This window comes from Neocloeon triangulifer, unplaced genomic scaffold (genome assembly GCF_031216515.1).
Source record: "Neocloeon triangulifer isolate White Clay Creek 2 clone unplaced genomic scaffold, ASM3121651v1 ptg000014l, whole genome shotgun sequence".
NCBI classification, from domain to species: domain Eukaryota; kingdom Metazoa; phylum Arthropoda; class Insecta; order Ephemeroptera; family Baetidae; genus Neocloeon; species Neocloeon triangulifer.
The window spans coordinates 1,884,539-1,900,739 of record NW_026775556.1 but is presented as its reverse complement, the minus strand read 5'-3'; the positions used below and the strand labels follow the sequence as shown (position 1 = coordinate 1,900,739).

The window sequence follows — 16,201 nt, the reverse complement described above, 5'->3', positions numbered from 1 at the left end:
TTCCATTTAGGGGAGTACATTAATTCATTAATTTTGGTCCTTTACACGTGATATATATTTTCCAAGGGATTTTGATTAATTCTTCACATTCATCCACATTGAGGGTCTTTTGCTGTTCTATTTTAAGCACTTTTTACTCATTTTAAGTGACTTTTATCGTGAGAAATAAGTTTCTAAAAAGTAATTAAAAAGACAGCTAATGATTTCGGTCGAAGTTTTACAAAAGGTTTTCCCTAAATTTAAATGGAAAATAATGAAGAATTATTTTTAAAGAGCTGATAAAAATTAAAAAGGAAGCCCACGAAAAATTTAAGATATTTGTTATGAAAGGCGCGATTTTCACAAATCAACGAATCATCATTCATCCCGGGTAAAAATTCAACCAAGGAGTAAATTGCGTGAGATTTGTGAATTTCATCAACGGTTTTTCTCTCTCCAGACATTGATAATCCCAGCAGTTTTTCAAATGATGTGAGAAAAAATTATCTATTTTACTAAAAAAGTGGTGAGTATATTTGCGCGAATAACGTCTGGTTTAAAGGCACGTCATGCACTCTCTATGTATACAAACGTCTCTCGTCTTGAACGCCGATCTGTAAATTTTAATTATAAGCACTTAACATACCAATCTACACAAGTCTACTAACAAATACACATTAGGTTCATTTTTTTATAACTTTTGTGAAAATAACGGACAGTCGTTTTGTCTAATTTTGCTAAATGTCACATGCATTTATTTAAAACGGTCATAACTAGAGGTGTCGCTATATTATTTTATATGATCTTGTCGGTCAACAATAAACGATTCATCAGTCGGATTATGTTTTGGAATCACAATTAATTTAATTATATATTATATAATTAAAATTATATATTATATAATTAAGCAGCCGTTACAGAGTGCTTTGAATTATTTTCTATGCATATCCATTCAGACACAATAATTCTCAATGTTTTTTGTTTTTATTTAAAACCATACAAAATTATTCTGAAAATTAGCCATTTTTAAGTTTTTACAATTGTTATGGTGTGTTTATGCTTGTGTCTAGTTTAATATAGTTTTAATCTTCAAAGTAAAATTTAACTTAATTCTGAAACTGAGCGTTAATTTTTTGCAACTGGAAGTTAAATTTATTTTGTTTGAAAATGTATTGCAAGCGTAGAAAAATCCTGAGATTAATCGGGTGGTGAATTTGAATGCTAAATTTTTCATTTTTGATTGGAATTATTGATTGCTTTGAACCAAAAATAATTTGTTATTATTATTAAAAAACTTGCAAAAGAAGCAAAAAAAAAAAACACTCTAAACATGACTTTGCCTTAAGAATCTTGAATATAATGATAGAAATTTTTTTTTTTAAATAACTATTGATTGCTTTGAACCAAAAATAATTTGTTATTATTATTAAAAAACTTGCAAAAGAAGCAAAAAAAAAAAACACTCTAAACATGACTTTGCCTTAAGAATCTTGAATATAATGATAGAAATTATTTTTTTTAAATAACTTTCATAGAGAAGAATTGATATTTGTAATTAAAAGTTCTACATTTTGATTTAAAAGCATATTTTTATAGACAGAATTCCACAATTAAATCTTTTTTTTTTAATTTTTATTTCAAATAAATGTTTTGTATTTTGTGTTGGGTTATTATTTTTGTGGGAAAATAAGTAATAACTAATAAGGTGGAAAGTAGCAAGTGATTTTTAAAATTTTCTGCACCAAAACCTAGGTGGGCAGTTCTGTGTTCGAGGGTGCTACTAATAAATGTAAGCCGTGCATATTTACAGCGTCGTCGATTCATCCACCCAGTGATATACATTCTGTGTCTTTATGGATTCAAAGCCGGCGCGGTAACAATCAACATGATAACAATCGAGGGTGCATTCATCACAGGCGCTCTACATTCGCATCACGTACACACGTCTCTTTCCGTAATCAAACCGTCATCACGCCGCTCGGCCCATAATTATATTGATTCGCCCTTCTGCTCTCGTCAAAATACACCAAATCGACGCTCTGCGGGCGGACAAAAGACGCGAAGAGCCCTGGCCGTGTCGTTATCGTAACTCTCTTGTGCTCGACGCGTTTCATCTTTTGGCGATGGAAATTTACTTTTAGGCAGAGGCGTGTGACACGAATTTTTTCAGATCCAACGAGCCCAACCAGATTCCGCTTTTATGCTCGTCAGAATCAAAAGAAGTAAAAAAAAAAAGTACAAATTTCAATATTAAACAAATACCAAGAATTTCCAAGATTGAAAATTAGAATAGAATAGAAAAAATTGTGTATAAATAAAACGATAAAAACTTAAAATTGCTTTGGATGTTTAAATTAATAAATGATGGATGAGAAAACAAGATTAATAAAACAGCAAAGGTCTATAGAACTGGTCGCCAAATAGGAAAATTAATTTTTGGTTTGTAAATATAAAAATAAATAGACTTTTTTTAACTATATCATTATACTTTTTAATCAAGTTTTTTAGAAACTTTGTCTTTTTGCTATTAGATAAAAATAGTAGTATTTTTTTATGTGCCTTTTGAAAATATTGGCCAGGATGAAGTCAGTTGCAGCCAAAAATCTTCCAATTACTTTTTGCTCCTTTGCAACAATTTTTCATTCCTTTTAGCCAAAATGCAAGAATGATGAAAATTAAGTACAATTTAACTAGATTGAATTTCAGTATTTCAGCATTTGGCAAACTAGAAAACCATAAATATATAACATAATAATAATGAGTTTGTCTTTAAAATAATTACTTGTTGGTAACAATTGTTATACTAAAGAAAAATAATTTTTTTAATTGATTTGAAATGTAGAAAGTCAACAACAAAGCCAGTGAATTCACAACAAACGGTCGTGTATCAAAATTTTGGAAGTGCGGCGTAAAATATCAAATTATATGGTACAAATGACAAATTTGGCGCGCCCCCTGCGGTGCCACAAGCCACAAGTATCAATTTTCCCCACATTTACCAGTTGACAATCGCACTACCCATTTTTACTGTATTTGACGGTCCAAGTGAAATTATGCAAAAGTCTATCGGAAATTTTGTTTGCGTTGCATCGATTGCAGTGATGTAAGTGCAGTTCCACCAGCAATCGAAATTTGCATTCCGCGTTCGTGCTATTTATCCAGCCATTCAGCTCCTACTTTAGCATGATTTGCATGTGCCGTCTGCAAATTTGCATTCGCCTCATTGTGCTGTGCGAGGGAAGCTGCATATCGCATTTCAACTGCACGATTTATATCATTTGATGTTGATATGCGTGTCTTGTTTGGAATTTGATTTCTCTACAGCACTTTGCCGGCCGAGACTAAAAGCGCCGCCCTATTATTTACCACCGCCGCGCTTTTATGAAACCAAATCTCTCCGTTAATGCACCGCGCGCTTTCAACATTCCATCTGCACATCCACTCTCACAATGCATTTTCCCTCGACAAACACACAACTCAGTCAGACATGAAATAATATTTTTTTTTATTCCAGCAAAAAGCCATTAAGAGAGATGTTTATTGCTTGCCGAGAGCCGAAGGAATTTTAATTTTCATTCTGCCAAAGCGATTTTGCGATTCACCGGCAGCTTTTTTATGCGCAACAACCCTTTGAGTCTCTCTTTTTTTTGTATTCCTTCTTTTCCGCATGTAGAGAGGAGAGACCTACGTGTTCGAAACGCTCTAACCAACTCAAACGACTGAAAAATCACATGTATATTTTACAAATACGCGCCGGAATGCGAATGTGGTTCCCTTTTACAAAAACGCCCAGATGTGCAGATGTGTGGTGAAGAAGAAGTAGTGAGAGAACGGTTATTTTTCTCTTTTCGGCTCATTTAATCCTCCACCTCGGAGCCCTCAGTCAGCAGCGTCGTTTTGTCACCCTGGTTCGCATCTGTGCCCATCTGGAACAAAACAAATGAGCAATTTCCATAAAATTAATCAATTTTTTTAACATAGAGATAATTTACTTTTCTAATTAATTTAAATGTGATTATATATTATAGTAATTAGTTGAATTTTCCATTAGTGTTACAAAATCCCATCTCAGCAATTTCAATGATTATAAAAATAACTTCATTTTTTAATAATATTATTATTTTGTAAATTTGTATTCTAAAAAAATGTTGATGGTCAATATTAACTTAAAATCATGAGACAGTTTCTAATTAAAGATAATTTTTGTAATTCTGAAACTAATGAAGATAAACTCGCCGTATTGCGAGCTTTATCTGTTTTGCTGCAGTTGAAATTTGTGTTAATATAACCAATTAAATCTAAAAAATGATACAAATTTCATAATTCAATCTCCCCCCGTTTCATTATTGTTGATGGAAATTATAGGCTGTTTGTAATTCAATTTTTGGTGGTTTGTAGCATCACCCCAAGAGCAGGCAAGCTCTCGTCCGTAAAAGCTAGTTATGCAACACAAAGAGCTCCCCAGAGACGCGGAGACTGCGGTATAATCTTAAAGATATTATATAGGAGAGAAGTTACGTCCCCGAGTCTTGTGGCTCAATTTGCGAAAACTTGCGACGCACAAAAAGAACGACCGACGATGGCTCATCTAAAATATTAAGGCTCTCGGTTTTTTAGCAGCCACCAGAGGTGAATTAATAAAAGGTTCCGCAATAAAGACAAATTAAAATTTCATCAAATCTCTCTGCAGAAGAGCAAAGTTTGAAAAATCGTATTTATTTTTTAGAAGAATAACAATTTCAAAAATCTTTCATATGATATTCGAGTTTTTTTAATAAAAATATAATTTTTCTTCAAGAATTTGTTTCTTTTGGATGGGAGCCAGAACTCCAAGCGTAAAGAGAAACTGGAGCAAAAAGCCAATATCTTGGTGAGCACCAAAAGTAGTGCGTCTCTCGTCCTTCCAGATTTATTCTCTCGATTGTTCTGCGCCAATTTAGGCTGAGCAAAAAATGCTGCGAGGTTGAATCTGCTGCTCATTGTCAGTGAGAGTATGTATTCTTCGAACAAAGAGATTCGTAGTTTATAAAGAGTCTTTATCGGTGGGCCGCGCAAAAATAAATATTTGAGTAATGCCTGCTTTGATACGCTTTATCGCATTATAACTTTCTTTTGTTGAGCCAGAGAGGGTGGAATATAACTTTTTGCCGAGTGAAACACAATTGCCCGAGAGCGAAACCAACAATATTTGTCTTCGGAACTTGGAGAGTAAAAGACTTTCCTGATGAACGCACACCGAATCAATAGTTTTGTCCAGATTTGTGGAAAAATAAGAGGGCGAAGGACCGAGTTTGGAAGTAAATGTGAAAGCTAAAACTTGGGGAGAAAAAGACTTATTTCAAAACTTCTCTTATAAAATTAGAGAGAGAAAAATGCTTCTCTATTATTTTGTTAGAACTATTCAAATTTTCGCGTCATTTTAAGCATGAAATCATAATTTTGTGCAAGTAAAGCCATTTAATTGTATTATTTATTATAGCAGTATTTTAGAATTTAAGTTATCTGCGTTTTTATTTATAAAAAAATATTTTTTTAAATTTATAAAATTGTGAAATTAAAAGCCTCGAAATTTTGAAGCAGTGCATGGAAATTCACAAGACAAACGTTCACTTCAAAACTGATGAAAGCGAAATTTGAGAACAAAAGCCAATTAAAACAGTGCATGTGTGCGTCTCATGTGTGTCGTAATAATAATAATCTCGTCAGAACTACATAAACAAAGGCAGGCGGTGTATCTCTCTCGTCAGCTGAGAGAAGATTATCCACGCGCGCCCGGGTTTGCACAGATTTGTATGGAATTTGTACGCACTGCCTTTGTATAATTGGTCTCCCTGTCGGCGGCGGCGGCGAGAGGAATTTGCATTACCAAGTTTCGCTCCAGCTGCTGCGAATGAATTTGAATAGTTGGCCCAAGAACAGCAGGACGACTTGCTCGAGGCGAAAGTTCGGACGTGTAATAATTGTTATTGCAGGGGGGCGGCTAATAAACGTCATGCAACCCTTTCAACTTGCCGGCACCACGTGCAGCCTCTCCAACTTGCGGTATTGATCCGCGCACCAGCGACGCATGCAACCTCTAATTACGGTAATTTTACTGCATGACCAAAATAAAATGAACAAAGGCAAGTTTCTTTCTTTGTGGTGCAAAAAGCAAGGAATAAAATGGAGAAATGTTCTTTTCATTAAAAAAAAAAAAATAAATAAATAAATAAAAATAAATAAATAAAAATATATTTATATACGCTGAGGGAATGTTTTACAAGAAAAGCATCCTGATTAAAACTAGCTTTTTTTAAATTTTTTGTTCACACAACAGTAAATAATAAAAGTGTATCTTTGTAAATTTTGTCAGTTACTCAGCTTTGATTCAAAATAATACTTAAACAAGTAACAACATTTTATAGTATGTCAAAAAATATAAATTTGGGAGATTTTCTTGCTATTTTGATAACTTTTATCAGGACTTCATTAAACTGCCAAAAATTGTATCTAATTTTGTTGCAATTACTTGATAATACAAAATTTATTGAAAATTTCTAGCAAATATTTTTCTTATTTACTATTTTAAACTTTTTTTAAATTTAATTATTTTGCCTCCTTATTGAAAGTTTGTTATTCTTTTTTTAAAATTACACGAACACAGAATTTGTAAAATAAAAGGCTTTTACAAGAACTGCTTTTTTGACTTTTCTACATAAACAAGATTTTTTCAAATCAATTGAGGGGTACTAGAATGCCAAAATTTCCATTGAAAAAGTATAAAAAAATAAGTGTGCAATAGTTTTTTCAAATTTTAATTGTGTTCAAAATTCAAAGAATTTTTTTTATAGTTTTGAAGTTCTGGTAGCTCCATTGAAGTTATTTAGAAATACCTGAAATAAGCCCATAGAAATCCAGAAAAGGAGTGTAGAATTGTTATGTAAATCGGGGTGCCTGACTTGGAAAAAATACCCAGTCAGGGGCAATTTACTTATTCGCGTGCTGGCTTATTTTTTCTTCCCAGAACCACACAGGCCTATCGATCTTTACACAGAATGTACCTAATGAATTCATGCGGCACACATAATTTCGTTGTGTAACAACAAGCCCTTCAATTTGTTAGCCTCGGACTGCTAAAAGCCATACCGGCGGTGTTTTTAGCTCGATTTGAATATTTTTACATTTTCTGCTGCAGTTCCTTGCTTCGGCGGGGGCTTGATTTGCATTTTCCCCACTCAAAGTGCGGGTACACGCATTAATATTAATATCGACTGCTCTTTTCTCACCGATGTTTATTATTTTTTTTTATGACAATATTTTCTTTTCACTCCGCAATCTTTGAAAATCTGCTGCATCAACAAGACTAACGTTTCTCCATTCAGGCGAAAAAAAGAAGCGCGACAAGTGTGACAAAGGACTTTTCGTTCTTCCTATCAGGTGAATTTTCAACCCAGAAAAGACTTGAATGCTGCTCTCTCCGGAAAAAATATCTCCTTTTGAGAAAAATTATCGCACTCGGGCGTTGTGTGAATACAAAAATTGCGCCCTGGAAAGGGAGCGCGATAATATGCTTCGTAGCTCCATCTCGCGCGCAACGACCCCCCAAGGCTTTAATGCTCCTTTACAATGCATGTGAAATTTCTGCAGACGTATACAAACGCTAAACACCAGGCGTCGTTTCTCTTCAGCGAAAACACATTTATTCGCGAATGTTCACTTTTCCAGCAGTGAGCAATTTTCGCCGTCACTTGGAAATTCAGATGAATGTTTTGAAAGATTACGCCCAATCAAAAGTTGCGCCCGAAATGCTAAAGCAAACTCTCTCGCTGATGGAGAAGGAGAAAAGAATTCGCTTTATGACTTCCAGATATTTTCGCAAAGTTTTTGCTTCGCAGATGGCGGGTTACTTATGAGGGCTCATAAAGTCATAGCCGTCGGGTCCAACTGTCTTGTAAAGGAGCGAAGAATGGTGGAAAGTATTCGTTGGAAAAAGAACGAAAGAAATTTCACTATAAAGGAAAAGTTTGTTCTGCGGGATATTGGAAATTCTTCAGTAGGCAATGAAAGAATGGTAATGAATAAAATATGAAAACTGCTTCCACGGCGCAAAGAAATTGGTTTGCCAAAATGGTTTAAAAATACCTGCTCCTTCATCAGTATAGTAAGTCAATTCTGGTTCAATAAATTTTTAAATTTGCAGTTTTGTAACAAACTGAAAAAAATTTTATACCTTGAAAAATGCATTGTAAAATTCTTCATTTTGACTTTAAATACAGAAATACTAAAAAAAAAGAAGTAAAAAAAATAAAAGCCGTGGTATAACATTTAATTGATCAATTTCTAGAAATTAATAAATTAGAATTATAAATTTTTTTGTTTAATTTCATTTCATAAATTTTATATTTATTTTATTAAATTTAAAAAAATCTATATCTAATCAATTTAGTTTTTCGTATTTATTAATTATTGATATAAAATGAAGTGAAAACAAAATTTATTTATGCACTCATTTTGTTTCAAATGAGAGAAATAGCGACCGATTTGTAGGCCTAAACTTAATACCTAAAAATAATGCTAGGCAACCAGCGCGACGTCAGAGTTGAGCCTATTGCATACTCAATTTATCAAGCTACTGTATTCAAATTCAAACCAACATGCCGACATGCATTTCAATATAATGCAGTTTAAATTAGCAAATTAATTAGTCGCTCCTTCCTCCTCAATTACACGACTATAGCTGAAGACTTAATTGAACCTACTATACAAATGTCAAAGCCGAAGGTTAGGAATGTACAATAGGAATGACGAACGTCCGAGACAGAGCTCTTGTTCAGCGCGTGCCTTGAATCTGAAATTGCTTCCTTTCTTTCTTTCTCGCCGGGCGAAAACGCAAATTAAACTTTTTTCCACCCTCAAGACTTTTCGCCTGCGGATCGTAGAGCTGCTGCGTCTGACTTTCCCGCGAGCGCCGCCTCGAATTTTAATTTACTCGCAAAAGTTGCCAGCCCGAATATTGAATAAAAGTGCCGGAAAAATTCAGTTTACGACGCGCCGAGTCCATTTTGCACCGTCGGTACCAACAGCCGAAGAGCACGGGCAACTTTTTTTGTCTGTTTTATGAGGCTCGGTGTTTGAAAGTTTGGTAAATAGTCCGCTATTTATTCAGGCAATATTGGCTTGGAATAGAAATATTGATTTGGAAGGCACGCGCGCGTCTCAAGTGAAGCTTGAAACGCTTTGTTTGGATGAAAATTTCCATCCGTGTCGTAATTGACGTGGAAATTTGCTCTGTGCGTTCATTAAAAGTTATAATTAATTGGAAAGTTTTGAATCGTTTGCGAAGAGTTGTCACGTTTACTGAATGAAAATTAATCATTTTGCAATCTTGCACGCCCACTGCAGGTCTCTCTGAGATGCAAATATTTCTTAATTGGAAATATTGTTCATATTGACTCGTGTTAACTTTATTATAGAAGTTTTAAGATAATTTGATTTAATTGAAAAGTGAAGAATAGGACTCTAATATATGAGGGAATGAAATTTTTCAATTAAATAGTTACTTTTCCCCTCTTTTTTTATTAATATTATAATTGTTTATTTGTCCAAATTGCTAAATCACATTGTTTAAATTCCATTGTTGAAAAAAATTTATTTGAAAAGAAAGGAATTGTTGGAAAAAACGGCCCCACCACTAGCAAGTATTTTGCTTGAAGTTCCGAGGAATAATAAATAAAAGCAAATATTAATTTGTTTTCACTTCTAAATTATGTATTTTGTGGAGACAAAACAAAAATATTAAAATTCATTTTTTTTTACATTTCAAATAAAATTAAAAACATAAAAAAAGTATATAAAATATAAATAATTTTGTAATACACTAATTTGTATTTATAGTTTTTAATTTTTTACTCACCCCAACGTGTCTTCTGCGTCTCGCAGACTGTCTTCTCCGGCGGGTGGCCAAGCAGGCGGCCACTGCGATGACGACGGCCAAGAGCAGCGCCCCCAGACATGCGGCCGGCACTAAAGCACTTTGTCGCGCCAACTCCTGCAAAACGAACGCCGAGCGTTTCTTTAGCAAAACTTTCCTTCTCGCGTGTTGTGTCATGGCCGCGGCCATTAGCATGAAAATAAAGCTGAAATATCGCCCGAGGAATTTGCATTTTATACGCGGCGCTCGTGGGTCAGCCGTACGCTCTGAGACGACCCTTGTACATGCTGTAAAATTTTTATAGCCCATGCAAAAATATACAAATGCAGAAAGGAACATGTTGTGCTTTCTGAAATATGGCGCCGGAAAAATTGAAATAAAAACAAGGTTCACAAACTTTTCAGACACATTTTCAGTCTGGATTTCAAATTGCGTTTTTATTAGGGCAATTATTCCGAGCTTATCTTCCTCCAGGTGAATTTATGTGTGGAGAAGGGATTACTGCGTCAGTCATTAATCACAGGTTAAGATGAACGACGATTATATTCCGAGAAACAATTTTGGATCCGCGAATATAAAGGAAAGAGGACAAATCCTTTGAGCCCCAGCAATTTCGCGTATCAAGGAAATTCCCGTTTGAATTATGGCGCGCGTCGGGGCGTTATTAGCAATAAATTCAGGACCAATTTTATGCCTGGCAAGACGATAAAACAAAATAGGCGAGGAATTCGATTAAGGTGCGTCGTAAAAAGAGAGCTCGGTAATGAGACGTTTCGGTTTTCGACTCTTGGGCGTAATTAATTATAAATAGCAGCCGTCCGACTCGGAAGTGAAATATGGTTGGGAATTTTTGCCACACGAAATTCGCGGCAGCTCGTAAATTACGAGCGCGCGTTTTAATTTGGAGCTTAAGAAATGAATGGCTTCATCAGTGGAATTCCACAGTGAGACTTGAATTGTGAGAATGCACAGGATAATTAACTTGGAACAGAGCGCAATGAGAAGAGATGAAATTTTTCATGTGAATTTAAATTATTTTAAGATAAAATAAATTTTATTTATTTATTTATTCTCCATTCAGATATTGTATTTTAATAAACTAAAAAAGATAAAATGTCATTGGTTTTCCTATTAAAGGAGAACACAGCACACAAATGCAAAGATATTGGGGAAAAAATATTATAGATTTATTGATATAGTTGCTGGAATAGAGGTTGAGCGTCTAGACAGACAATTCAATAATGAATATAGGAATGGCAGCAAAATAGCTGCCGTTTTTCCTTGGCGTGGCATGGAAGTGTCTAGTAACTCAGTTTTAATAGAAAATCTCATCTCCCGCAATGACTTTTCTCGTCACTGACAAAGTCTGAGCACCTCTTTCAATTTCCTCTCTTGTTTGAATTAAACTTGTGCATTTATTAATGGCGGTGCACTTTGTTAGTTTCGCAGATTTTGTAATTAAGCGAAGCAGACGATTTTCTTTTGCTAGAATTTGGACGTGTGTAAGCGAAAATGCGCTTACGTCTCTCTCACAATCTACTCTAAAGACGAGCCTCGTCGGTTCTTTGAGATTAAACTCTGGGAGAGAAGCTTCTTTAAGAATTAAAAGCTTTGAGCTTTTTCGGCGTTCCGAGGAAAACCGCCGGCGTCGGTTAATTTGCACACAAACGACTGCTTTATGCAATCGGGCAAAATTTATTTCGTCCAAGGCCAGTGGCACGCCTGCTTTCGTCAGTCCGGACCCTCCAACCATAAAAGACACTCGACCGTTTTTGTTTTTTATCCGCTCTCGGCGGTGAATCGGGAATGAGAAAGCGGAGCACCCTTAAAAAAAATAACAAACGACGGCTGCTTTGCCCAATAAAGAAAAGAGAAAAGGCAACCGTGCGTGGAAATGGCCTCGTCTTTTTTATATTTTTGAAACTTCCAGAAGGAAATTTAATTTGGATTCGCAAATACGGCGTTGCGAAATTTCATTTTCTCGAAATAAGTCAAAGGTTTATTTGTAGCACCAACTCGTGTTTTTGCGGCGCGTCTCTCAAAGGAGTTGAGTGAGTCTCATGCCTGGTTGACTCGAACTCTTTCTTTTTGCGCGCAAAGTGGGTTTACTCGGGAATTTGTTTCGCATTTTTGTCAATACGAGAGAGAAGCGCACACGCCAGCAGTATATGCAGTTGATGCCTCCGGGCTAGAGCAGGGGATGAAATTGAGAGAGGCGCATGGAGGACGCAATATCTTAGTATGTTTATATCAGCCTGAATTGAATCTTGTTTCAACCGCACCATGCATAAAAAATCTTATCTAGTACGTAAAACGGGGCTTACACAACCAAGGTAGAGAGGAGAAAAAATTTTATTATGCTATAGTAAAAGTCATGTGACGTAATCATGTATTACTTTTCCATTACTTTTGCATAAATTATTTACAAGAGAAAATATTCTGCGTTATAAGCGTTTACACAAAATTTAATTGTTATATTGCTAATATTAATCTGATGTTAATTTTAAATTTATTTGAAAGTTTCTTTAAATGAACATGTAAATGATAATTTTTATTTCTTAATTTTCAATTAATTTTTAATTTTGATAAAATATGCATAAATTGATACAGAAACTTCATTTAATTTTCCTTGAATTAATTTTTATAAAATATATGCTTTGCAACATTTAACTGGGGAAACTGTTTCTCAAAAGTTTATATATGAAATTATATCAACATTTGTGATTTTCAGTTTTCAGTGCTAATACAATTAAGTTTTTATTATTTATAATCTGGTGTTATTTTTTTTCTAAGAAGCGCCTTTTGCCATTGACTTTTTTATTTTTATGAAGATGTCCCATTTATTTGCATCGCTGTTTCGCTTCTTGCCGGAATTTTAGGACTTTCAAGCGGCCATAATATTTTGTAGAGTTTCAAGATCAAGGATTGATTAATGGATTTCTTTAATTGAAGAGGTATGTCATATGCACAGTAAAAACACATAATTCAATAGATTCCCATTTTTAGTATAATATAATGTTTTGGTTTAGTTTGAAAAAATAGGTTCATCTGAACAAGGAAGTGATTCAGTTTTGATCATTACATCGAACAATTGGGTTTAACTTCCCCTTTTTTGCTTAAAAAGAATCCAAATTTTTAGCTCATGTAAGATTAGAGTCCGTGAAAACGTGGAATGCAGTAATCGTTTATTTCAAAAGCTCAATTTCGCCGGTGAGCGCAGAGACATGTTATCGACGTGGGTCGTGACTTTTTACATCCCGCCAACGGAACGTGTCTGGTGCCATTATTGAGGCGTGTGTATGTATTTGCCCTGCTTTGTGTGTCTCTCCGTGTGTATTGTTCCGAAGCACAATATCGGCACACAATGATACAGGGAGGCAAATGCAAACGCGCTTTCACATGGCATGAATCGATCGACGCCATATTTTATTATTTTATTGCGAATCACGTGAGGCTGGGCAGCGACTTTATATCATTTTTACGATGACAATTTTTGACAGAAGTTGCATGTCCGCGAAACAACGGCAAGGATTTGCGAAAAGAGAGACGTGTTTTGGGCGTTGACAAAGAGCTTGGCCCGTTTTGGCCTGATGGAGATGTCAAATTAAGAAATGGTATCAGTCAGGAAAGAGAAAATATTTCGAGCGGAAAAGGTCAAATGAGTTTAGTTTTCTCTTTGAAAACAAAATTGATCGATCCTGAATATAATTTTGAATTTGAAAAAAAACTTAATTGATGTTTATTACAAAAATTATGCCTCACAATCTGTGATAAAGATAAAAAAATCTAACAAAGAAAATCATGATATTCTGCATTTATTTTTTCAACAATTAAAAATTGATATCCTACACGTTAAAAAAAACGTATATTTGAATCTTAGTTCCACAATACACAATAATCTATGATATTAAAAATTAGTCTCTTTCAAAGAATAAATGAAAGAGTAATAATAATTAAATGAGTTTAAATATTTTGTTTATTTCTAAAAAATCTAAATTGATTTTACTGGATTTTATCAGATTTTACACACAAAATTAAAACTTCACGAAACCTTTTTTGACAACCTTCTCTAATATAAACGTTTCATTAAAATTATTATCTTACAGTTTTTTTTTGCAATTGTCCAGGAAAATCCCGTTCGGCGCCTAAAGAAAATAACATTCGCTTTTAAGCGGCGAAAAGCAGACTCTTGCGAAAGTGTCGAAGAATTGATAGCAATAATAATTTAATACACATCCACCGGTTCCTTCCGCTTTCAGCTTTTCCGAATATATCTGCTCGGCTTCATTTCGGGCCATTTTCTTTAATGGAGGAAATTCGCACTTCTTCTCGCTCGTGTGTATTTCTCGTCAGCCGGTGTCGCCATGGCAACGCGGCAAAAAGTGATATAAACCCAATTTGCAGCAGCCGAGACTGGATGCACCCTTTTTCTTCGCACTACTTTCCATTCCTGCACGTTTCCTTTTGTCTTTTCTGATCAAAGTCGTGAGTAATAAATAACGCTCGAACGACTGCTGCTGCTGCTGCGACAAATGTGGAGCACACATTTGGGATCAATATATAGAGAGCCGGACTGGCCGCCACAACTCAGAAAAACGACGAGGCCAGAGGTCTCTGACTGAGATGGTTGTTGGGCCAAATTGAATTTTTACACTCTCGCGCCAATCAGGCTCGGCAAACAAGACTTTCTGACTGGCAAATTGAACGACATGGTAGAGGAGAAGAGCGGAGCAGAGAAGCTCTCTCTACTTTTGGACGCGGACACCTAGCTTATTGCGTTCACTCTCCGTTTGCTTACCAGACAAATTGATTCGCCACCGAGATTTCTTGTTCTTCACTTTCCACTCAAAACGGATTTAGAAAAAAAATTTTCTTTGTTTTGCTCCACTGCTCTTTGGTTCTACGAACGTCCAATCAAATGGAAAAGAGGATTTTTTTATTTATTTTTTTTTTTTATGAAATGGAAAAGGGATTCTCTTATCATTGACAAATAAAAAATAAAAAAGTCATTTCCTAGATTTCATTTTGTTTACCCTTCTTAAGAAACTAAAAAAAGACTAGAAAGTTTGAAAAAAATTGTTAAATTTGTACATTTTCAAGGAAATAGAAGACGTCAGTATGTATGTCGAGTGCCTAATAAAAACGATAAAAACTAATATGCAGCTAGTTCTCCTCGTACTTTGCATGAAACGCCGGTGGCTTATTTTTTGTCAAAATTGGGACGCGAAAGCTTGTTTTTGCTCCTTTGTGCCATCGTCTGACTGACTGAGATTTTAGCTTTGTTATGATTATGTGACATTTTACTCCTGTGCAGATGAAGACTGATAGCTCTCCAGACTCACAAGTCTGCCCCTTTAACAGCTTTTTTTACTACGTTAGATAACCAACAATGATTGTCAGCGATTTGGGAGGAAAGAGGAAAATGCTTTCGTGTCTGAGCTAAAAAAAAAAAACAATCCTTGGAGCTTTCCGGTTAAATTAAATGAGTAAAATTAGTTAATTTAATCCATTTTTCTATGCTAATTTTTCTACTCTGTATTTTAATAAATTTAAATTTTTATATCTATTGCAAAGTTGACTGAAACAATATTTAAATCTTGATTCACATCTATTGTGCTCTACGATGGGAAATTTAATTTAAAATAATATATTCTGATCAATTTCTGTCACATAATTCCGTCTTGGCTGAATTTTTGATTGATGCTAATTAGACTGAAATTTTCCGTTATTCATCTAAAACTCAAATTAAAAGTAGTTGTTTCCACCATGTAATGTTCAAATGGAAATTTCTCGAAAATTAACAAAATTACTATTCTGAAATAAGCTTTTGATTCTCACTTTTTAAAATAAAACCCATTTTTAAAGGGCTTTAAATAAATTAGCAATATAAAACCACGCAAAAAAATTTATTTTCAAACTCTACAAAAAAAACAAAAAAAATTCGTTTATGATTTTATCTGAACTAATTGAACCACACGAGGCCCAAGGCAAACATCAGAGTGTGACTTTGTCCGATTTTGGTGGGTCCTGATGACAAAGGCAAACACGCAAAATTAACGCAGGACGTGCCCGCAAAGAAAACAGAGACGGCGTCTTTACCCCCGGCCAAGGAAACAAAGGTCGGCGCTTTGCAAAGATTACAATTCGGCCGGGCGCACGATAGCACCACCGCAGGCCTGCTCTAACACACAACGTACGAGCCGAGAGCAAACTCTCGGTATTAAAATTTCAAGTCGGACGAAAGCCAGAAAGGGCAGACACGCTCGCTCTGCACCACCCTAATGCGGCCCAAACTCAATTAGCGCGGTTTCT

General features: G+C 35.0%; 1 protein-coding gene across 1 annotated transcript in view; it reads right to left on the bottom strand.

The window, feature by feature from the left end:
- Positions 1-1,447: 1,447 nt before the first annotated feature.
- Positions 1,448-16,201, bottom strand: part of LOC132200018 (uncharacterized) — a 29,859-nt gene continuing 15,105 nt past the window's right edge. The window contains exons 2-3 of the mRNA XM_059625176.1: positions 9,872-10,006; positions 1,448-3,905 (exon numbers count right to left, since the gene is read on the bottom strand). Coding sequence (XP_059481159.1) covers positions 3,837-3,905; positions 9,872-10,006 — 204 coding nt within the window. The 3' untranslated portion in view covers positions 1,448-3,836. The remainder of the gene's footprint in view (positions 3,906-9,871; positions 10,007-16,201) is intronic.